The sequence below is a fragment of the Suncus etruscus genome, chromosome 13 (genome assembly GCF_024139225.1).
Source record: "Suncus etruscus isolate mSunEtr1 chromosome 13, mSunEtr1.pri.cur, whole genome shotgun sequence".
NCBI classification, from domain to species: Eukaryota; Metazoa; Chordata; class Mammalia; order Eulipotyphla; family Soricidae; genus Suncus; species Suncus etruscus.
The window spans coordinates 93,088,336-93,113,742 of NC_064860.1; the positions used below are offsets into that span (position 1 = coordinate 93,088,336).

At 43.8% G+C, this 25,407-nt stretch overlaps 1 protein-coding gene across 1 annotated transcript; it reads right to left on the reverse strand.

Annotated features, from left to right (window-relative positions):
* Positions 1 to 5,155: 5,155 nt before the first annotated feature.
* Positions 5,156 to 23,924, reverse strand: NIT2 (nitrilase family member 2; the record flags this gene model as incomplete). The annotated part of the gene is made up of 9 exons (XM_049785612.1): positions 5,156 to 5,514; positions 6,261 to 6,316; positions 10,581 to 10,679; positions 13,686 to 13,764; positions 14,938 to 15,012; positions 15,726 to 15,819; positions 20,844 to 20,932; positions 22,342 to 22,462; positions 23,775 to 23,924. Coding segments are annotated over 9 exons (855 nt in total), but the record flags the coding sequence as incomplete, so codon positions are not given.
* Between the last annotated feature and the right edge of the window lie 1,483 nt (positions 23,925 to 25,407).

Here is a 25,407-nt window from a genome sequence, read left to right on the forward strand (position 1 = left end):
GCACTCGGGTTACTGCAGGCTCTGCTCTCAGAAATTGCTCCTGGCAGATTCAGGAGACCACATGGGATGCCAGGATTCGAACCACCATCTGTCCTGGATCAGCTGTGTGCAAGGCAAACGCCCTGCTGCTGTGTTCTCTGGCCCCTTAATTCCCAATTTTAACATTTTATCGTAGAGTGTATTTTCCTTCAACATGTAGTACTTACCTTTTCAGTCTTCACTCAAAGAAACATCAACTGCTGTTTCTGATTTGTGAATTTTGAGATGTGGATCATGATGCTAGCCACTTTCTTATGACAGGTCTTCTGTAAATCTTAAGGATGTCCCATTGAATATAATTTACGTTTTTGATCCTTCTGCTTTCAGTATTCTATCCCTATCTGTGGGATGTGTCATTGTGACTAGGATGTGTCTTGTGGTGCTTTTCTTTGGGTATCTTTTAGCTAGTACTCTTCAGGCATGCAGTCTTTAGCTCTGGAAAATTCTCTGCAATGATGTCCTTGACTGTTGATTCTTCCTGGGTTGCTGGGACTTCAATGATTCTTATGCTGTTTCTGTTGAGTTTATCAAAGACTTCTATTTTCATCTGTTCACATTTTATGAGTATTTTTTTCCATTTTCTGATCATTTGCTTTAAGGTTTTTTCCCCAATCTCTTCTGCTGTATGGAGTTCTGCATTTCATCTCCCAGCTTTGATTCTCATCTCAGCTACTGTTACTGTGTTGGAGAGGCTTTCCATTGAGGTTTTCATTTCATCTGAAATTTGAGACCTGTTATTTCAGTTTGGAGTTTTCGGATTTCTATCTTTGCCTGTTCAGCTCGATCTATGTTTTCTTTTTAGTTCTATGAACATCTATTTCTTCTCTAAGCTCCTTATCTGAGAGACTAACTAGGTAGTTGGGATTTTTCAGGTCATCAGAGCTACCATCTTCATTCTCTGCATTATGTTGGCCTGCATAGTTTCCCCATTGAGTGTGTTTTCTGTGTGTTGTGCTAGGGTTCAATGGCTAGAAGATGAAAGCTACCGTGAAAGGAAGCTGCCACCCTTTGTGGGCAGAGACAGCCTACCTCTGATGGTGTGCTCTCAGGAGATCTCTGCTGTGCCCTCAGGAACTCTTCTGGGTGGGGTGGTTGTAGCCTGCTAGCTACTTTCAATGCCACCCAGGCCTGCCTCTGTCTACCACTTAATGCTTTGTCTCTTAGCAACACCCCTGCCTCAGTGAGAGCTTTTCTGGATGACAAGTGGGCAGAGCAAGGAAAAAGATCAATTCCTTGGTGCATGAAGTCCTTGGCAGCAACTGAAGCTCCCCAAGGCTGTGTTTAGTGCATGAAGTGTAAGCATGTGCCATGTAAGGAATGAGTTCAGAATGTGGGCCTGCAGACAGCAGTTGATGTGGAAGATCACCAGAACCCCCGTAAAAGGAAGAAGCTTGGAGTAGTTTTAAAAACATTACTTTGTTCTGTTTAATTGGGGGGGGGGGGGCGGATCACACCTAGTAGTGCTCAGGGGTCACTCCTGGCTCTGCACTTGGAAATCGCCCCTGGCAGGCATGGGGGACCATATGGGATGCCGGGATTCAACCTACTGTCCATCCTTGATCAGCTACGTGCAAGACAAACGCCCTGCCACTGTTATCTCTCTTGCCCTGTTATGTGTAATTTCAAGTGACTGCAATTTCTAGATATTTTTCCTGACCAAAAAGTGTAATATAAGTGAAGACTGTCTAAATCTGCTTTTGAAACACTTGTATAAAAAAAAAAAAACAGCTCTCTGATGGACTTCTTAAATATCTACAGGCCAGGAGGTAGATCCTAATGGAGCAGAGTATGTGCAGGGCCAGAGTACTAATAGAGTGGGTAAGGCGCTTAGCTAGCGCTTGCGAAGCAGACTCCTTACCTCTAGTGCCACCTCGCCGGCCCCCAAAGGTAAATTCTTGACTTTCTTTATGGTTTTAGGGTCACACCTGACAGCACTCGGGTTACTCCTGGCTCTGCACTCAGAAATTGTTCCTGGCAGGCTCGGGCGACCGTATGGGATGCTTGGATTCAAACCGCCATCTGTCTTGGGTCGGCTACATGCCTACCACTGTGTTATTGGCCTACCCTGTGCTGTTGCTCCAGCCCTTGACTAGACCTTTTGGTAACATATGCTACTACTTTTTTTTAAATATATTTTTAATTTAAGTAACATGATCATAGTTGGGTTACAGTCACAAACAGAACCCCCCCCTTCACCAGTGTAACATTCCCCCTCCCCCCTTTCCATCCCCTGCCTGTATTTGAGACAGGCATTCTACTACAATTATTTGTTTTTAATTCAGTAAATTGTATTTTTTTTCCTTAAAGGATAAGAGTAAAAAAATATAGTAAAGGTATGATAGTGGCAATATGCTAATACTTTTATCATTTTAAACCCTGTCATGTAATTTATCCCTTGCAACCAATGCAACATTATGCTAAGTCTCAACTTATATCCAGCTGAAAGCCAGGTGGCACGTTCATAACTGAATTGGCCAGACTTATTTCAATAAAGATCATCATCCCTGTGAGTCACTTTAACAGTATGGTCTAGAGGGGCTGGAGATAAACAGGGTGCTTGCCTGGCACACAGCTGACCCAGGTTCCATTCCCAGCACTACATGTGGACCCCTTGCACTACCAGGAGTAAGGCCTGGGTAAGGCTAGGTGTGACCCACAAATCAAAAGAACAAAACATCCACTGTGGTCTAGGAACTGGAGAGGAAGTACAGTAGTTAAGTACTTATTTGTATGTGGCTGATTGGTTCAATCACCTGCGCCCCATAGGAAGTGGAAATACAATAGGGAGTGGAGAAATGTCCCCAAGTTGAAGAGGTATTGTTAGCAGCCTGTGGAGACCAAGAGATTGCTACAAAGTGGAAAAAGCTGTAGAGAGAGGAGGTCTGCAGAGGGCCCAGCTCAAGTCTTCGGTCTTCAAGTCTTAACATGAGTAAGAGCCATGTTTAAGACAAAAGTACTTGGGACCCAGGTTCTATCCCAGGCACCACAATGAAATCTGGCCAGGAGTGATCCCCAGTACAGAGCCAAGAGTAAGCCCTGAGCACTATTGGGTGTGGCCCCAAAACCTAAGAAAAATCACAGTATTACTTGCAAAATAACGGCAGTGAAATATACATATTTGACCTCCCAATTCTACTTCAATGTTTAATCAAGAGAAATGAAAAACATGGGGCCGGAGAGATAGCATGGAGGTAAGGCGTTTGCCTTTCATGCAGGAGGTCATCGGTTCGAATCCCGGCGTCCCATATGGTCCCCCGTGCCTGCCAGGAGCGATTTCTGAAGCCAGGAATAACCCCTGAGCACTGCAGGGTGTGACCCAAAAACCGCAAAACAAACAAACAAAAAAAATGCATATTTCCAGCATTAATCTGTAACAGCCCAAACTAGAAGCAACTCAAATGTTTATTAACAGTTGCGTGGATGGCATATCCATACTCAACACTCATACTCATGAGTGTCATGAAAGAAAAGGATACAGATGGTATGATCTCGCCTTTAAATAATTCTAAAAAACTAATCTGTGGTGACAAAACTAATCAATGATTACCTAAGATGATAGAAGTAGCTAGAGGAATCATTAAAAAAGCATAAAGGAGGGGCCAGAGAGATAGCATGGAGGTAAGGCATTTGACTTTCATGCAGAAGGTCATTGATTCAAATCCCGGCATCCCTTATGGTCCCCCATGCCTGCCAGGAGTGATTTCTGAGCGTGGAGCCAGGAGTAACCCCTGAGCACTGCTGGGTGTGACCCCGAAACAAAACAAAACAAAACAAAAAAAGCAAAAAGCATAAAGGAACTTTTGGTAATGGTGGGTATGTTAATTACCAAGTAATTGATGTATACGTGTCAAATATTATTTTTGCTTTTGGGCCACACCCTGTGATATTCAGGGGCTATGTCTGGTTATATGCTCAGAAATAACTTATGGCTCGGGGGATCATATGGGATGCCAGAGATTGAACCAAGGTCCATCCTGGATCGGTTGCGTGCAAGGCAAACGTAGCAGGCAAACCACTGTGCTATCGATCTGGCTCAGACATGTCAAATCGAGCAAAATTGTATACTAAGAGGCCAGAGAGATAGCACAGCGTAGGGTGTTTGCCTTGAACATAGCCGATCCAGGACAGACAGTGGTTCGAATCCCATATGGTCCCCAAGGCCTGCCTGGAGCAATTTCTGAGCACAGATTCAGGAGTAACCCCTGAGTGCTGCTGGGTGTAACCCAAAAACAACAACAACAACAACAACAACAAAGTATTCTAAAATTTGAAGTTGTTCTTTTTTACTTTTCTAGTACCACTGCTGATTCCAAAGGTTAAATGGCATACAATATCATCACAAAATAGCTATTGAAATGGGTGCTCTTTTGCTTTACAATTGTTTTAAGGTTTTGTCTGATTTCTCAATACATTAACTATCTAGATGTGAAGAGTGGTGTTCTGGAGCAGGACTGAGTGGACCAGCTCACAGAAACAACTGTGTGCCCTATTCCTGTCTGTGTTTAAAGGTCACATTTAGATAGCTTGAACTTGGCCATGATGAAAGTGGCAAACGCTACTAAAGAAACAGGCCTTTTCAGACAGCTTGCTATTTATTTACTGTTACCAGCCCACCTCTAATTACTCCACACATAAATAAGAGTTCATTAGAATTCCATTTTTCATTGTGCAAAGCCTGAAGACCAGCAAACTGATAAAATGCCTCTACTAAAACAGAAAATGAGACTTTCAAACACTCCTTTTATGGAAATATTTTGCAGAAACTTTACCTTGGGGCCAAAAATGCCACAAGGCCATTCCCCACAGGACCGCTGCTTTACTGGAGTTGGGGAGGTTCTCTTTCCCTCTTAAGACCTGAAGGGTCTCGGACTGAATAATTAGCTCCTTCAGGAAACTCAAGATCCCCAAGGCTGCGAGAAAGGGCAGCACTGCCATCTTCCCATCCCACGGAGCCACCGCCTTTCTGCCCAGAGCTACTGACACATTAAGGCACTGCTCAAGAGAGACTCACACCAAACTACATTTTCTAGAGACAGATTCTGAATCTGGCCAAGAGACTGGAAGTTCAACATGGAAACATTTGTATTAAGTAAAAACCACCACCGGGACACCAACATCTGCTGGTGCTTTTTAATCAACTGATCTGAAGCAGCTAACAGCCTTCCTCCTCTGGCTGCTCTTCAGTGCCCTGCTGGCTTACAGCCTTTTCCACTGGAGAACAGGGCCCAAAAAACAGTAGCACCCTGATGCTTCTGCACCTCGATACATGATGCCCAGGAAGATGAAAGGCACAATTTAAAAAGAAAACCTCATTAAAAAATTAAGCAGGAACTTTCACTGAGGAATCATTTTCTTAGTTAATGGTACGTCAGAAGCATAAACCTTAGGGTTTTTTTGCCTCCACTGCGTAGAGGTCTGAGCGCTTCTGGCTATAAATGGGAATTTGCTGGCGAATTTCAGACAACTTCTTCAGATCTGCAAAAACACAAAAATATAATATCAATAAGATCTAACTAAAGAAAGCTTCACTAACCTACAGTATTTATTCCCATACACAATATCAAAACAACAGCCTAAACACGTAATTCAGCAATACAGAATGTTTAGGGCAGTTTCTTCTCTCTTGGTTTTGTTTTGGGTTTATACCCATTAATGCTCAGGGCTTACTCCTGGCTCTGCACTCAGGGATCACTCCTGGTAAGGGAGAGGGTATACTGTCTCGGGGGCTGGTGATTAAACTGGGGTCAGTCATGTGCAAGTGAGTGCCTTACCTTCTGTATTACCTCTCCTAACCCTAGAATAGGGCTTCTTAACCTTCCCCACTCATGATCCTTACACCAAGGAACTTTTATGTGAAAATGGGTATATAAGTATACAACACAGGCAACAAAATCCAACATTTCCTGATAACAAATCATAAACTTATTTATAAAAAATTTTAAGATTTTTCACCACCTTCATATTCAGTACACAATCACACGTTGCGACCCCTGTACAGGAAGTGAGGGTTTCAGGCACAGATGGCCTAGTGCTATCCTTTGTATTTAAAACCAAATTGAGAAAACTAAAACTGAGATAAAGACCCAAGGCTTGGCCAAAGAGACAAAGAGTAAAGGAGGCAAGGGGAGAAAGGGGACCTCTCCCAGCGCAGGGACTTAAAGCTACAGATCCTGTTCTCGGAGCAGTATGTGCCGATGGAGACTCCTCTGAGGAAATCTTACCTATGTCTGAATACACAATTGTTTCTTCGGTGCCAGCCTTGGCAAGGACCTCTCCCCTAAGGAAAGAGCAAGAGAGTGAGCACCTTCAAAGGTGTTTCTGGAAACTGAAAATTTTCCCTCAGTGGTGAGCAGGGCTTATTCCTAGCTCTGAGCTTTGGGACAACTCCTAGCAGGGCCCAGGGGGGATATGGGATGACAGGGATCACATCACACCTAGGTGGGCTGTGTACAAGGCAAGCACCCTATCTACTGTACTATCACTCCAGTCCCTCTCTCTTTTTCCTCCCCATCTCAGACCAAAGAATGTGTAACTGAAAACAAGAAAGTAGGGTTATAAGTTTCTGCTCCACCTGGTAAAGCCTTTACAGCTATAGTAAGTCATCTGGATTTCCCATTTTCTAATATGTAAGTGGAAGGAAGAATTAGTGAGAAATATATGGTTAAACTGTCAATTGCTAAGAAATGGTAGTTATTCTTTAGTATTGATATCTGGGAATGGAAGCTTTGTGCTGTCCACTGGCAGCCCAGACTATTGGCTTTGCTTCTTGTCATTCCTGGGATTGTAGGATGGACCCAATAAAGGCCTCTCAGTAGTACCTCTCAGCTTGTGCCTGAAATCCTGCAGTTAGTTTGTTTTCCTAAAGTAAAATAGTTTTATTGAGAAAAGGTACTAATTCTAAGGAATAGAGAAAATAAAAAGTGGGGGCCATAGTGACAGTACAGTCGATAGGGCATCTACTTTGCACAAGGCTGACCTGGGTTCGATCCCTGATATCCTATATGACCTCTTGAGCACTGCTAGGAGGGATTCCTAATTGCATAGCCAGGAGAAATGCTGGTGTGGCCCCAAAACAAAGGAAGGGAAGTCTATGCCTGAGGAAGGACAAAGGACCCCAGGGAGTAGTCAAGTCTTTCAAGTCTGTCTGTTTGGAGGTCTTACCCAGTCTTGCCAGGCATAGCATTCAGTACCACAGACCAAATTCAGACCTCCCCCATGCAAAGTATGTTCTCAGCAATTCATAAATCTGGGGATAGGTTCATCAAGAAATCTATTTCTAGTGCTGAATCTCTCAGCTCAAAGGACAATTCAAGGGGCCAGAGAGATAGCATGGAGGTAATGCGTTTGCCTTGCATGCAGAAGGATGGTGGTTCGAATCCAGCATCCCATATGGTCCCCTGTGCCTGCCAGGGGCGATTTCTGAGCATAGAGCCAGGAGTAACCCGAGTGCTGCTGGTGTGACCCAAAAACCAAAAAAAAAAAAAAAAAGTACAATTCAAAAACACATCCAGTCAAATGAGACTCTTCAAAGCACAAAACGAAATCATATGAAATAACTGAAATAGGAAACAACCTGAAGTAGCTCCGCTGTCTGGCTGGTCATAGATAAATGTTTGGGCATCGATGAACTAGGCATCACCACTAATCACACTTATGTGAACATTTTTCTTTTTTTTTTCTTTTTTTTTTTGGGTCACTCCCGGCAGTGCTCAGGGGTTACTCCTGGCTCTATGCTCAGAAATTGCTCCCGGCAGGCACGGGGGACCATATGGGACACCGGGATTCGAACCACGGACCTTCTACATGAAAGGCAAACGCCTTACCTCCATGCTATCTCTCCGGCCCCATGTGAACATTTTTCTATTCTTTTGGCTTTGGTTAAGGCCATATCACTAATATTCAGAGGGTAATTCTGGCACAATGGTAAGAGGTGGCTCCCAGACAATCATGGTGGGGTACCATAGAGTGCCAATGACTGAAATCAGAGCGCCCATCTGATGGGACTGGGAAGACAGCAGTCTAGTCAACAAATAGCAGTAGGTCATTTGCCTCACATGCAGCAGATGCCAATTTGATCCCCAGCACCATATATGGTCTCCTCAAGCCACAGGAGTAATTTCTGTAAAGAGTCAGGAGTAAGCCCTGAGAAACCATTGGGTGTGGGCCAAACCCTTCCTCACCACCCAAACCAAAACAAAAAAAATCCTGAATCAAATCTAAGCAAATTTTCAAGCTAATATAATCCTTCCAGTCAATCTTTTCATGGCCCAGTCCACATGAGACCCTAACATATAGACCATATACGGTCATATCCACCAGAGCCTTTCCCAGTCCCGGGGTCCCAGTAGAGAAGTTAGACCTTTAGAAAGCTTGCAGTGACATTCAAGTTTTCTACCCTTGTTACTAGCCTGTTCATCCTGAGGTTGTAGAACTACACATCTCTGTGAGTGTGAAAATCATGCAGGTGCAAAAGATTTTATATGGAATAAATCCAAGTTTTAAAGTTTTAAACTGGATCAAATACCAGTTCTACTCAATCTACCCTGACAATTCCAATTTCACCATCTGCAAACTGGGCTTAAAATACATTAAAGCCCTGGGGCCAAAGCAGTGGCACAAGCAGTAAGGCGCCTGTCTGCCTTGCCCATGCTAGCCTAGTATGAACCACAGTTCGATTCCACCCCCCCACCCCCGTGTCCCATATGGTCCCCCAAGCCAGGAGCGATTTCTGAGCGCATAGCCAGGAGTAACTCCTGAGCATCACTGGGTGTGGCCCAAAAACCAAAACCAAAACAAAAAAATACATTAGGTCTGAGAGTTCAGACTGAGATCACTGTGCAGGATCCTGGTGTCAAGTGTATGGATGCAAATCATAGAGACATATGATAATGTATGACAGGCAGTATCTGGGCAGATTTCTGTGCTGGTTTCATTCAGTAATGGTTTCCCGCTTACAGAGAGTTAATTCATTATTTTCCCTTACTTGGACTGTTAGACCCCAGACCTTGAAGCTCTAACTTGCCTAAAAGAACAACAAGCCCAAAGCTAAGTGGAAGTTTCTCAGACCTTGAAGCTATAAGCATCAAGCCTGCAGCAGCTTCAAAATGTATTTACCCTTTTCCCCTCCCTTCTCAGATACTACCCCACCTCTTATTCCCAGGACAAGGCTTCCTTATTACGAAGGCCGTTCTGTTTTTCAAAGGGTATCATACCAGATTGGGGGGGGGGGGGCAGGAATTAGGTCATCTGTAAGACAGGAGACACCACCTGTGTAAGGGATGGACGCTGAGAATGAAAATGAAAATTGAACCAATCATGTAGACTGGAAACTGAACTGTTTTTATTAACCAATGAAATACTTAGCCTGCTGAAGCCTGTTAACTCTATATAACCTGCATGTTCATTTCATACAGGGCCTTTGTCTTGTAGGACAGAGAGCCCAGCTAGTTGAAATAAATCCCTTTTGCATTTTACATAATCAAAGGTGGTCTTTGACTCTCAGCGCCCGTCGGATTATCTGCTTGGACCCTAACAGAACCTGCCTCCCTCTTTTAAGCATTATAGAGTGAACAAACATCTTCACTCTACAGCTTATTCCTTTCACAGGATCAAATTATCAAGCCTAAATACCACTTTTTTCAATTTTAGTATTGTCTTATTGGTTCTGGGGCCATACCCGGTAGATCCCAGAGCTCACTCCTGGCTCTGTGCTCAAGGTTCACTCCCAGTGGGACTTGGAGAACCACATGTGGGGCGGAGAACTGAACCTTGGTCGCTGTGTGTAAGATAAGAGAGAACCTTACCTGGTTCTTGGTCTCTAGTCCCAATTTTTTTTTTTTACATTTTTGTTTGTTTGTTTGTTTTTTGGGGTCACACCGAGCAGCACTCAGGGGTTACTCCTGGCTCTACGCTCAGAAATTACTCCTGGCTGGCTTGGGGGACCATATGGGATGCCGGTATTTGAACCACCGACCTGCTGCATGCAAGGCAAACACCTTACCTTCATGCTATCTCTCCAGTCCCTAGTCCCAATTTTTTAATTAATTTTTTTTTCTGGTGCTGGGGACTGAACTCAGGGTACCACACATTTGAGGCATGAGCTCTACCACTGACTCACATCACCACTCTTTACATTTTAACCAGAGCCAAGAGCCTGGGAGCTCCTACTGTTAAAACTACCCACCCATCACTCTGGCTTGGGACATGGGATGCCGGGAATCAAACCTGGGTTAGCTGTATGCAAAGAAAGGACCCTACCTTCAGTACTATCGCTCAGGTCCCTCTCACAAGGTTTATAAACAAGAGCTTTTCTCAGGACTGGACATATGGCAGGTAGGGAGCTTACTTTGTAGACCCAGGTCTATCCCAGTACCCCATGATTCCACGAGCCATGTCAGAGCACAGATCCAGGAGAAAGCCCTGAGTACCGTAAGATGTGGCTTCAAATCAGTAGAAGTCTTTCTCAGAGAATATGGAGACTAGGTGAGGAGGAGGACTGGGGGGGAAGGGGAAGGGAGTCCATCTTTGCTTTATCAACTTACCAAGGAGACACCACAGTGCTATGTCCCCAGGCAACGTAGGAAGCTCTGTCATCCCGGGCAGGAGAAGCTGTGGCCACATATACCTGATTATCAACAGCCCTGTGACCAGTAGACAGAAATAAAGTTAAGTCATGCTCTACTGATTTATAGTATTTTTCTATCCTGAATATACATATCTTTCTTTTCTTTTCTTTCTTTCTTGTTTTGTTTTTGGATCACACCCAGCAGCACTCAGGGGTTTCTCCTGACTTCTACGCTCAGAAATCATTCCTGGCAGGCTGGGGGACCATATGGGATGCCAGGATTCAAACCACCAACCTTCTGCATGCAAGGCAAACACTTTACCTCCATGCTATCTCTCCTGGCCCCTTTCCTTTCTTTTATACATATTTATCTGGTTTTGGTCTTAGGACCACAGCTGACAGGCAGTCTGCTCTGTGGTCATTTCCAGTAGTTTTTGGTCCTCCAATGCATATGGCTCAGCTCTTTAAGCTATTTTTCTGGCTCAAAATTATTTTTTTATTTATGTTTTTGGGCCACACCTGGTGGCACTCAAGGATTACTCCTGGCTCTGTGCTCAGAAATCGCTCCTGGCAGGCTCAGGCTCGGGGGCCATATGGGACGCCAGGAACTGAACACAGGTCCATTCAAGGTGGGCCACATACAAGGCAAATGCCCTATCACTGTGCTATCTTTCCACCCCCTCAGGATTCTTTTCTTAAAAAACATACGGAACAGGGACCAGAGTGATAACACAGTAGGTCGGACATCGCCTTGCACTGGCCAACCCAAATTCAATCTCTGGCATGGTTCCCTGAGCTTGTGAGGAGTAATTTCTTTCTTTCTTTTTTTTTTTGTTTTTTGTTTTTTGGGTCACACCCAGCAGCGCTCAGGGGTTACTCCTGGCTCTATGCTCAGAAATTGCTCCTGGAAGGCTCAGGGGACCATATGGGATGCCGGGATTCGAACCACAGTCCTTCTGCATGCGAGGCAAACACCTTAGCTCCATGCTATCTCTCCGGCCCTGAGGAGTAATTTCTGAGCACGGAGTCGGGAATAACCCCTGAGCACCACTGGGTGTGGTCCAAAAAAGTAAAACAAACCAAAAACCCATATACATACACACACACACACACTCACTCACACATACACACACACACACACTCTCACTCACTTGATAATATACTGGCTCAAATGTAGAAGCGGATAAAGAGACAACACAGCGGTTGAGGTGCTCATCTAGCACGTACATAACCCTAGTTTGATCCCTGGTACTAGATAAGGAGCTCCAAGTACTGCCAGGACAGATCCCTGAGCCCAGAGTGAGAAGCATGCCCTGAGCATCCACAGACCAAAAGCCCTCTTCTTCTCCCAACTGAAAATTCAAGGTCTATCACTACATGAATCATTACTCAGTTTGAGGCAATTCACAACAGACCACTGCCAGTAGCCAGACACTTTTCTAACTATCATGACTACGGGGACCCGACCGATAGTACAGGGATGGGAATGCTGCTAACCACCCTGCATGCACAGGACAGCCTCACAGTGAAACAAGTTCTACTGCAAAATGTTGAGATGTGGTTGGGGCCTGGGCCTACTAGCCTCTGGTGACGAAGCCAAGCGAGCAGAGGGTGGACTGGCCTTGCTGCAGCAATGTGCCTGGCCACCTACATGCATTTTCCTGGCCAGAGAGGGCATCCCATTCACTCAAATTAGGTAAGAACACCCAGCCGGGGCCCGGAGAGATAGCACAGCGGTATTTGCCTTGCAAGCAGCCGATCCAGGACCAAAGGTGGTTGGTTCGAATCTCGATGTCCCATATGGTCCCCCGTGCCTGCCAGGAGCTATTTCTGAGCAAACAGCCAGGAGTAACCCCTGAGCACCACCAAGTGTGGCCCAAAAACCAAAAAAAAAAAAAAAAAAGAACACCCAGGGGCAGCCTAGACATATCAAGTCACTTTAATTGGGATACTCTGGACTCTTTCAAAAGAGCAGTGCCAGGCATTCCTGTATTTCCCAATCTTTTTCTATCTTCTTTTTTTTTTGGTTTTTGGGCCACACCCAGCAGTACTCAGGGGTTACTCCTGGCTATCTGCTCAGAAATAGGTCCTGGCAGGCATGGGGGACCATATGGGACACCGGGATTCGAACCAACCACCTTAGGTCCTGGATCGGCTGCTTGCAAGGCAAACACCGCTGTGCTAAATCTCTGGCCCCGTCTTTTTCTATTTTCAACAAGACTGCATTTGGAGCTGGAGACATTGCATGTGGCCCACCATGGTTTGATCCCTGACATCATATATGGTCCCCTAAGCCCTGCCAGAGTGAACACTGAGTGTAGAGCCAGAAGAAGTCCTAATGAACAAGGATGTGGCCCAAAACCAAAAACTCCAATGATCCCGTCCCCCCCAAAAAAAGTCCCCAAGACTACATTTGTAATTTTTTATGGTATCACACATCTATGTGTCATCTTCCACCATACAACCTGCCAAACATCTCTACTTCCCTTCAATAAGAAAATGATCATCAACTCTAGAAGTGAACACAGTTGGGCAATCCCCAGGTGGAGAGAAGAGAATTCTAAAGGGCAAGGGGCAAAAAAAAGTCATGTATGAGGGCTGCAACATTCTAAAAATTCCTGTGCAATGTCTGCAATGTATTGGTTAGAGCGGAAATATAATAAGCATGTTGACTAACAGAATGAAATGGAGAATGGGATACTCTCAGTAACACAGTTCAGTTATTCATTTTTCCAACTCTTGTGGATACTATGTCATCTTCTGGAAGATGGGGGAGTTTTGGGGAGGGGGTTGGGACACTGCTCCACACCTGATAGATAAGTACTTCTTTCAAGGTGGAAAAAAAAATTTTTTTTGGGCCACCCGGCGGTGCTCAGGGGTTGCTCCTGGCTGTCTGCTCAGAAATAGCTTCTGGCAGGCACGGGGGACCCTATGGGATACCGGGATTTGAACCAACCACTTTAGGTCCTGGATCAGCTGCTTGCAAGGCAAACACCGCTGTGCTATCTCTCTGGGGGAAAATTTGATAGAAGAAACACTGAACAATGAAATGCTTGGGGGTATGCTGGAGGAGCTTTCTTACCGGCCTCTCTGGAGCAATTCCCAATGGGCTGGTCCAGTGGTCAGATTAAAAGCTCCAGGATACACCAACAGCTGACAGTCTTAGGGAGAAAAGGTCAGAACAACACAGGTGAACAACCAACAACAGCAGTCCATTCCCATTTGCAAATTTAGTTTTGGCTGTGCCAAACTAAATGTTTTCCAAGCATGAAGAGGCAGATCAAGTCAGTCAGGATTTCATTAGTCATGAAGAGAAACAGATGGCACCCACAAAAAAGTGCATACTGATGCCCAGAATCACAGTATCTGACTTTATTTTTGAAAGAATGAAAAACTATGGTGCAGTTCAAATTTCTCTTAGTGTCAGAGGGTCAGCTCCACGTGGCAAAGGACTGATTGATACTGTCTTCCAACTAATGTGGAGCAGAGTAGACTGAGTTGAGAGACTCAATGAAGACTCCCAGCCCAGAGCCCATACACTTGTACCTTCTGCAGTGATGAGTCAAACTGTTTGCATCCACTGGACTGTGTAAATCAAATAGTCAGAATCAGAGGTAGCTTTGGAAGCCTACTCAGAATGCAATATTTGCTGAGTAAAACTTTTCAATGTGCTCGCTCCCTAATTCTTGTTATCATTTTTTTTAAAGCCAGTCAAATTGAGCAGTGTTGTTATCATTTCTATGGTCACACCATTTCTATGAGAAAATTGAATTCCACAGTGTCAAAAGGGAAGAGCCAGAACCAGCACTCAGCTCTCTTATTGGCACAGAGGATGGTCACTTCCCTGGACCTTAATATTACTGATTTCATTTTTTATTTGGGGGGGGGGGTTGGCCACATCCGGTGACTCTCCGGGGTTACTCCTGGCTATGCGCTCAGAAATTGCTCCTGGCTTAGGGGACCATATAGGATGCTGGAGGATCGAACCATGGTCCGTCCTAGGTCAGCATATGCAAGGCAAACACCCTACCACCGTGCTACTGCTCCACCCCAACCATGCCTTAATTTCTAACAGACTCCATGTGACTCTTACCAATGTACCAGGAAGGGATTGAAAAAATAAAGCAGATTTTCTGCTGCAAAGTTCCCTTATTAAACTTCATGATGTATTAAACTACAACCCTTGAAACCCCTCTGGTTCATATAGGAACATACAGGAACATTCTGACAGGACAGCTGGAAGTGGCTGGATTAAGATGTCTGTTCCAGTTTATTCTGCAATCCCAAAGCAAACCTCCGTGCATCTCCACAATACAACCATGATGCTATCTTACCTCTCTGTGCATAAATTTGTGCAAGTTCTGCAAAGCGTATATCATAGCAGATGCCCAGGCCCACTCTGCAGTAAGCTGTTTCCAAACAAAAGACACACAAATAACCAGTTAAGCTCTTGCAGCAGTGATAGACAAGGTAGAGCCTCCCTGACTTAATGATAAAATGTTAACACAGGGCTCATGGATAGAGATGATTTACAAGATTGCTAGAACTTGAACCTCATCTCCTAAAGGTATCCCTTATATCAGTAGAGAGGAAGAACTGATTCTAACTTACTGCCCATGATCTATGCAGGAGGTGTCAATCCCAGCCTAACTGGTAAACTCTAGAAGCTGCCATATTAACAGGAGGCTCTGACCACAGGAGAACCAAATCACATCAAACCCCGAGTTCCCTGCTAAGCCCGCCCTTTCTCAGTCACTAACCACTCTCTATTTCACTTCTGGGCCTTCAGAGAGAGAACATGAAAATGAGAAAGGATGTAATCATAAAAATAAAAGACAGCCAATCCTCATCTTCTGGGCCTGCTAAAGAAGCAAGCTTTTTTTTTTTGTTGTTGTTGGGAAAAACACTGGTGGCACCCAAGGGTTATTCTTGGCTCTGAACTCAGACATCGCTCCTGGCAGTCTTGGGGAACTATATGAGATATGCTGGAATCAAAATGGGGTCTGTCTGTGATTGGATGCCTGCAAGAAAAAATGCCTTACTGCTGTGCTATCGCTCTGGGCCCCTGACTTTTTTTGGGGGTGGGTGGGTGGGTAAAGAAACAAACTTAACAAGTACGTACGAGTATCAAATGTGGAGAAACTATCACCAGGACTCAGTGTTTTAGATTCTTGAAATGTAATTTTCCCAGGAACGTCAATGTCAAACAAATGGATCTGCATTACAAATAATTGATTTGGTTATTTTTTTTCAGTAGGGGTTCATAACATTTAATTATACTGTAGATACTTTTTAAGGGAAGAAGTGGGGGTGTTCGGCTGTCAACTGTATAAGCAGTTCCCCCAGTTTATCTACAACCCACCATATAAGCTTGACCAACACTGAATTAAAATGAATCTAACAAAGGAAACTGAAAAGTATATGTAGGTACATTTTATCACACTTCTTTTCTACCTGCTGTACAAACCAATGTCCAGGTTCCTTATGGAAAATAACTTATGTTAGTTGCTTTTATACAAAATATTCCAAGTTAAATGCTAAGTGAAGACTTCTCAGACCAGAACCAAACAGACACACTGGCAGAAGACACAGGTAGGTGTGATTAAAAACAGGTAATATTTTGAGGCCAGAGAGATAGTACAGTGGTAGTGTGTTTGCCTTGCATGCGACCAACCCAGGACCAATGATGGTTCGAATCCCTGCATCCCATATAGTTCCCCATGCCTACCAGGAGTGATTTCTAAGCAGAGAGCCAGGAGTAACCTGGAGTGCTGCCGGGTGTGGCCCCCAAACAAAACCAAACGAACAGGGACTGGAGAGATAGCATGAAAGTAGGGTGTTTGCCTTGCATGCAGAAGAATGGTGGTTCAAATCCTGGCATCCCATATGGTTCCCCGAGCCTGCCAGGAGCGATTTCTGAGTGTAGAGCCAGAAGGAACCCCTGAGTGCTGCTGGGTGTGACCCAAAACAAACAAAAATCCCAGGTAATATTTTGCAATACAGAATTGAAAATATATAAAGAGAATAAGAAGTTACTTCAGGGCCCGGAGAGATGGCACATTGGCGTTTGCCTTGCAAGCAGCCCATCCAGGACCTAAGGTGGTTGGTTCAAATCCCGGTGTCCCATATGGTTCCCCGTGCTTGCCAGGAGCTATTTCTGAGCAGACAGCCAGGAGTAACCCCTGAGCACCGCCGGGTAAATACTAAAAGATTAATTACCCTGTGAGATAAGAAAAAGAACGATACATGCTATTCAATATCCTAACTAAAGCAACAAAGCAAACAAAGTAAAAAAAAGTGAGGATTGGGAGAAAATAAACTATGATTATTCACACATAATATAAACAAGTACCTTGAAACTCCAAAGGAAATCTGAAAAAAAATTATTAGATGGCTAGAGTTTAGCAAGAAAGCTGCTATATACATAATGTTACTATACTTAAAAAAAATTGGTTTACAGGGGCCAGAGCGATAGCACAGCAGATAGGGCTTTTGCCTTGTACACGGCCAACCGGTTTTGATTCCCAGCATCCTATGTGGTCCCCTGAGACTGCCAGGAGTGACTTCTGAGCACAGAACCAGGAGTAACCCTCAATGTTGCTGGATGTGGCCCAAAAAACAAAAACAAAAAAGTTTACAATTCTTTATATGAGCATAAACTAGAAACATGAAAGGGATGAAAGGGAAATCCAAAAATATCATTAAGAAACACATTCACGGGCCCGGACAGATAGCACAGCGGCGAGATGCGGCGTTTGCCTTGCAAGCAGCCGATCCAGGACCAAAGGTGGTTGGTTCGAATCCCGGTGTCCCATATGCCTGCCAGGAGCTATTTCTGAGCAGACAGCCAGGAGTAACCCCTGAGCACCGCCGGGTGTGGCCCAAAAACAAAAACAAACAAAAAAAAGAAACAAATTCAGGAGCTGGAGAGATAGCATGGAGGTTTGCTTTTCATGCAGAAGGACGGTGGTTTGGGTGGTTTGAATCCCGGCATCCCATATGGTCCCCTGAGCCTGCCAGGGGCGATTTCTGAGCACAGAGCCAGAAGTAACCCCTGAACGCTGCTGGGTGTGACCCCCCCCCCAAAAAAAAAGAAAAAAGAAAGAAAGAAATTCAGAAAATGATATCAAATAGTATACCCCTTGTCCCAAAGTCTGAGAGAACTCAAAGAAAACTTAAAGCCAAAGAGAAGGATACATATCATATTTAAGAAATGGAAACTTAACATTGAAAGAATTGGACTATAGCCCAATGCTGGCTCCTCTTCTAGTAAAAGTCAGTGAGAGATTATCAGTCTGGCTTTCTCATGGGAACTATGAACTATGAACAGAAAGTACAACTAATAACACTAGAGAAATACCAAATCATGTAAAACTGAGAGAAAGTGCATACTTGAAAGCAGGGAACAGTCCTAAGTCCACCATCTACGTACAATCTATAGTCTTGGGTCATTTCTATGATGGTGGTGAAAAACCTAAGAAAATTTCCTTTATGTGAAAAGAGAGGAAAATCCTGAAGAGGACTAAGTCAAAGGAGGAGAGGACTAAACTTACTTATACAATCTGTCCAAACTAGGTATGGACAGATGGTTTGGGTTAAGGTACTTGCCTTGCATGTGACCAACCCAGTTTGATCTCCAGCATCCTGTGAGTTACTCTGAAGACCTTTAGCTAGAGTGACATCTGAGCACAGGCCAGGAATAAATCCTTAGCACTGCAAGATATGGCCCAATCTTCCCTCCAAAACCCTGATGTCCACATCTCTGACTAGCAGGAGTAACCCCTGAGCATCACAAAGTGTGGCCCCCCCAAAACCAAACCAAAACAAAAGCAGAAGCCAAGCAGTCCAGCCAAAACAAAATAAAAATAGTTGCATGAACAAAAGAAATTTTCTGGGCCAGAGCGATAGCATAGCTGGAGGGCATTTGCCTTGGATTCGGCAGATCCACACCAGACCCAGGTTTGATCATATGGTTCCCGAGCCTGCCAGGAGCGGTTTCTGAGTGCAGAGCCAGAAGTAACCCAAGTGCCGCTGGGTGTGGTCCAATCCCCCCACTCCCCATAAAGGGAAATTTTTCTAATTTCTTTCAAACACAGACTTAAAAAAGATGGTTGGAACTGGAGATAAAGCTCAATATAGCTCAATGGGGTGGAGCAGAGGTTGTGCATGTAGGAGGCCTGGTTCAATTCCTAGCACCACATATTGGACCCCTGAGCACCCCTGGGTATGGCCCTGAAATAGAAAAAATGAAAAATGAAATGAAAAAAATAATTTAAGAAAGCCCAACCCTATGGGGCCAGAGCACTGGCGCAAGCAGTAGGCATCTGCCTTGAGTGTGCTAGCCTAGAATGGACTGAGTTTTAATGCCCAGGTATTCCATATGGTCCCCAAACCAGGAGCGATTTCTGAGCCGATAGCCAGGAGTGACCCCTGAGTGTCACTGCGTATGCCCCACCCCCCCAAAAAAAACCCTTTGAATTTAAAATATGCCAAAGCAATTTGTATTACAACTCTGGAATGAAAAAACGGGAATAAGGGATTCAGGGACCTGGCTCAGTGGCAAAGGGCCCGTCTTCCACGCAAGGATGAAAATTCAATATGCCTTTCCCCTGCCTCCCCCACATCACTCCCAGTGAGCACTGCAGCAAAATATAAGACCCAGGGCAAGTACAAAGACAACAAAGAAAGGAAAAGGAAAGGGGAGACAGGGTGGATCTTAGATCCAGATTAGCAGTCATATGGGCTTATCTTTGCAAATGCCATTAAATTGCTACTGACTGCATCCTTGAAAATGTCTTGAGTATGTGAAAAAGAATTCCTTTCATTTCATGGAACTGTCTCCTGTCTCCTTAAAGAGACATGGTTAAGGACCAGACCGAGAGCACAGAGGGTATGGTGTTTGTCTTGCACAGAGGGTATGGTGTTTGTCTTGCACGTGGCCTACCCCAGTTTGATCTCCGGCATCACGTTTGGTTCACCAAGACTGTCAGTAGTGATTTTTTGAGCACAGAGCCAGGAGTAACCCCTGAGCTGCCAGTGTGGCCAAAACCAAAACCCAAAGAGACAAGACTTAGAGACAGGGGTGTACCTCAATGATAGAATACATGCCTCACATGCATGTTCTGGGTTCAATTCCCCAGCACATAAAAAAATAAGAGAAAGAAGCTAGATGGTTTAACATGGACCAATAATGCAAATAAGAACAAGAAGCTGGTGTCAACATTTTCCAGATGGAGGTTCTTGGCATTTTGTCCAATTTCCTGTGCTTGGTATTTTAATCACAGCTCATTGTCTTGGATGGACAACAGTCACTTATGCAGTTAAGAGTATTTGTGACAATGTCAGTGACATGAAGGATCTCATTAACATCACCGTTTCCAGTGCTCTGGACAAAAGATATACAACTTGTAGGAGCCCTCACAATTAAAGGAAAAGGGGAGCTGATGAAGAAGCTACATATAAAGAAGGTGAGCGAGAATAGCAGAACTTTGTCAGCAATCAAGCTGATGAAAGAAATTGTCCACTCATGGGGCTGGAGTGGTGGCACACAATGGTGTATGCCTTGCCGGGGCTAGCCTAGGACGGACTGCAGTTCGATCCCCCAGTGTCCCATATGGTTTCCCAAGCCATGAGCGATTTCTGAGTGCATAGCAAGTAGTAACCCCTGAGTGTCACTAGGTATGGTCCAAAAAAAAAAAAAAAACCAAATAAAGAAAAAGAATTTGTCCACTCAATTTCCTTTCAAGATAGTGATTTCTGGCTTCTAGCTCCAAAACCTCTGGAATTCCTTGAATTTTATATTGTCATTAAGATAAAGGGTGACAGGGGATGGAAAAAAAAAGAAAAGACACAAGGTGATGGGGCCATAGAGCTTGCACAGCGGTAGGGCTTTTGCCTTGCATGCAGCTGACTTAGGATGAACCCGGGTTCCATTACCGTGGTTTCATTGGTCTCCCTCCGCCCCCCAGTCAGGAGCGATTTTTGAGCACATAGCCAGGAGTAACCCCTTAAGCGTCACTGGGTGTGGCCCTAAAACCAAATACCAAAAAAAAAAAGACAGAAGGTGATGAAGTTCTACATTTCACATGCAATATCTGTATCACATATATTGAAATATATTATTTTGTTTATGAAGGTAAATTGTGGTTCAGAAAATAGTTGAAGGATCAGAGAAATAGATCAGGATGAAGGCGGTGCATTCAAATCAAATTCTTAAGAGATTGCCACTTGTTCTACTGACCTTTCTATGCTTTACCAATAAATTTCCATCTGGTCCAAACACAGCACAGGTGTTATATAATTTCCCAGCATCTTCTTCAGGAATGGAACCTTTCATTAAGGGGAAATAAACAAACAGGAAAGATTCTCAATAAAGTATCCTTATATGACAAAGACTTAACAAATTTTCACCTGAGTCCAACAATAATGTTCACTACTCTTAAGAGCAATTTAATCATGAATAATTGGGGGTTTGGGGTCCTTTTTGCTAAATATAATCTTTTAGGGATAAGTTTCAGAATACAGATAAAGTGTAACTAAAATATATAGATATTAATAATTTATAATTTAATAAAACCCTTTATTATAAAATATAATACAGACATCAGAAAAATTTCTCAAATTGTTTTTAATCCAATTCAGCTACTGAGCTGCAGTCAATGTGTAAGATTGTGGCCTATGAGAAATTCACTGATGCTTAATTTTAAAAATAGCAGGTCCCACAGCACCATGATATTAAAAAGGCTTAAAGATGGAATTATAAGCTACAAGTTTTTACATCACTGAATGTATCTCTTGTTGTTTTGTGTTCTTTTTCAATTTCTGGACTATATATCAAAAGAGAAGTAATTTTGCTTGCTGCATTTGTGGAAGACTTTACTGAAATAACTTTTTAGTTAAGCAAACAGAACATTCCAAATATTCTAAATATTTCAATTCCATATAAAGCTATCTTAACATACTGTTGCTTTATGAAAAATTATAAGCCTGTATTAGGATACTGTGGTTTTTCTTTCTGTTGTCCTTTCTCTCCTCTAGGGAAAACACCATATGGGATTCTGGGATTTGAGTCACCGTCCTTCGGCATGCAAGGCAAACACCCTACCTCCATGCTATCTCTCCGACCCCACATTATCTATTAATATAGGTTGTACGATATTTTTTGCTTATTTATTTATTGGGCCATGGCTGGCAATGCTTAGGTCTTACTTCTAACATTGTTACTGGAAGGATGCAGAGGACCAGATAGAATGCTGGAGATACTACCAGTGTCAGCTGATTACAAGGCTAGCAGCCTACCTGCTGCACCATCTCTCTAACACCAGTTGTACAACACCAGTTGTACAACATTATGTCTTTTGAAGGCAGGAAACCTGGATTCAATCTTTGGCACCATATGGAGTCCCCAAGACCACCCCAGAGTACCAGCAGTACAATAGCTCTAGCAGGGGTCTGAAGTGACAGCACATCGGTAAGACCCTGATTCGATCCCTGGCATCCCATAGGGTTCCCCCAAGCCTGCCAGGAGTGATTTCTGAATACAGAGCCAGGAGTAACCCCTGAGAGCAGGCAGATGTGTCCCAAAAAAAACCAAAAACAAAGACAAAGGATAGCTCTAGAAAACACCTCATCCTTCCTAATGGCTAACTTATTTTACAGCTTGAAATGTAAAAACAGAAATAATCCAGATGATTTCTGGTGAAGATTTTGGCCACTATACCTTGAGGGTAGGAAGTTACCTCCTATGAGATATATGTTGCACTCCTTTGCTATTTCTGAAAGCTTCTGTGTTGATTCACCAGGAATTTTTTCTGCATACTCAGGAAAATATTTTGTGCCATATGGAGAATTAAAACATTCCTAGAATAATGTCGGCAAAGAAAAGGTTAAAGTAACTCTCTCTTCGGTCTCCATTTCCATCCTCCTCCCTGCCCATCACCCTCCCTCTCCTCAATCCAATTAAATTTTGTTGTAAGAAAACAGATGCCTCTAGAGCTAATTACCCAAAACCCTGACACAACCATACAGCTAAAGAGATTGTGGCCAAAAGGTGGGATGCAGCAGCTGGCTCAGGCAGATCCTATTCAAGCTGGGAGATGGCAAGACCTGGAGAATAACCTCAAACTTTGGCCATATGGGCTCCATCACAGCTGGGTACTCTAGGATTCTGGCTCTTGGGAAGAATCCAGAGACCTCAAACTTTATGATGAGTTAACTTAAGCAAAAGAAAAAACGTATGAAAAAAGGTACAGACAATGAGTTGGATTGGACAACCTAGTATGCCTGGAGCCCAGAGCTGGTCTTATGCTGGAGAACTTCAGAGGTAAGGTTTCCTTGTATTTGGGCCACACCTGGTGATACTCAGGGGTTACTCCTGGCTATACGCTCAGAAATCACCCCTGGCATGGGGGACCATATGGGACACCAGGGTATTGAACTATGGTCCGTCCTAGGTTAGTGCGTGCAAGGCAGATGTTGTACTGCTTGTGCCACCACTCTGGCCCCAGGACAATCTATATTTGCTGAGAAAAAAATGTACTGCAGCTTTTAGCTGGTTCTGTTATAAATGGAAATAACTTAGGAAAGAAACAATCCTACTATCTTTAAAATTCCAAAGCTTTTCTTTATGTCCCTAATACTACTCAATCACTTTTCGCCCCTGCAATGTTGAAAGTTTGGGGTTTAAATGAGTATAGCCTGGTCCTAAATACTTAAAAAAGTAAGATTAACTTTTTATTTATTTTTATTTAGTTTTGGTTTTTGGGTCACACCCAGCAGTGCTAAGGGGTTACTCCTGGCTCCATGCTCAGAAATCTCTCCTGGCAGGCACGGGGGACCATATGGGATGCTGGGATTTGAACCAATGACCTTCTGCATGAAAGGCAAATGCCTTACCTCCATGCTCTCTTTCCGGCCCCAAGATTAAGTTTTTAAAGAACCGGATTCAATTGTTAGTCCCTCAGCCTACAAGGATTATGAACAGGAGAGAGAACTCTGAAGGTGATACAGTTCTGGGCATATTTATTGAAAAGTCCCATGCCAGAGTCTCCTTTTATACATGGAAAAATCCTGGGGATTTCTGCTGATTGCCAGAAACCCAAAGGACAAACAGCACTGGCACACATTACTCTGTCAGGCCAGAAGGCCCAGTGGTGATTGTTTCTGTACTCACGGGCAAAGAAACGATCTTGGCTCCTCGAGTTGCTGCCTCCCGGATAAGGTCACAAGCTCGAATAAGGTTATTTGATTTTATGGAAGAAACCTGAAGCTGGATGAGGGCCAAGCGGAAGGCTGAAAAGAAAAAGACAACTTGATGGATGAATCAGAGAGAGAGCTACAACTTTTTACCAATGCCCTCTCCCCTCTTCTTTGCTTTTACTGACTGATTCTGAATTATGGGCAATTTTGTCCCTTCAAATATCTGGGGAGATTTGAAAACTTTTTTTTTTTTGCTATTTTTAATGAGGTACTATGAGTTACAGTACTATTAATTATGTTTTTCATGTATATATTGTTCTAACACCAGTCACCACTATGTCAGCTTCCCTCCATTACCTGAAGACATTTTTCTCTTTTGTTTTGTTTGTTTTCAGGTGACACCCGGCAATGCTCAAGGGCTACTCCTGACTCAGTGCTCAGAAATTGCTGCTGGCAGGCTGGGGGACCATATGGGATGCCAGAGATCGAACCTCCATCCGTCTTGTGGCAATCAAGTGCAAGGCAAACGCCCTACCGCTCTACTATCACTCCAGACCCTGAAGACATTTTTCTTTCTTTTCTAAAAAATTGTTTTCATTTGGTCATTGTGAAATTATAGTCATTCATAACTGAGCTTCAAGCATACAATGTTTCAACAATAATCCCTTCAACGTGCCCCCAATCCCCTTGGACTCTCATCCACCATTTGGTTTCTATAAGAGGTACTTTACAAAGAAAAGTTTTTGCACTGTGGTTTATAGGACTGTTGCTGATAAGGTTTCACTGATAATATTTTATCACCTTTCAGCACCCTCTCCTTCAGCGGGTTGAACACTTTCCTCTACCATAAATGTTGCTCCCCATGTCACAGTCCCCCAATCCCCACAAGTGTCATGTTTCCTACTGAATTACGGTTCTCATGTTCTTTGCTTTCATTGTCTTTGAGTATTTGCTATTCTACCATTAATTGATGGAAAACTAATTAACAGGGTAGTATTTTAATGTATTAATATTTAGAAATAATTAGTGGCCAATATCTTTATATCATTAATTGGGGGCTATACCTGCCAATGCTCAGGCGTTATTCCTGGCTCTGTACTGAGGAATCACTCCTTGGCAGGTTCAGAAGATCATATGAGGGAGCTGGAGCGATAGCATAGCAGTAGGGCATTTGCCTTGCACCGGCTGACATGAGATGAACCCGGGTTTGTTCCCTGGCATCCCATATGGTTCCCTGAGCCTGCTAGGATTGATTTCTGAGTGCTGAGCCAGGAGTAATCCTTGAGCACTGCCAGGTATGGCCCCCAAACCAAAGCAAAACAAAAAAAAAGACCATATGCGATGCCAGGGATCAAACCTGGTTAGCTGCATGCAAGTCAAGTACCCTTCCGGCTGTGCTACCTATCATTCTGGCCCCATATACTTTATATATAAAGATATAAAGAACATAATGACGACATTGTTCACTATCATGACTGGTGGCCAGCAACTGCATCTAGAGTGGAGAGGCTGGTGATGCTGCCCAATGTCTTATGGTGCACAGGGCAGCCCCTGACAACAAACAACTATCAAGTCCAGAAACCAATAATGATGAGGTTGAATAAATG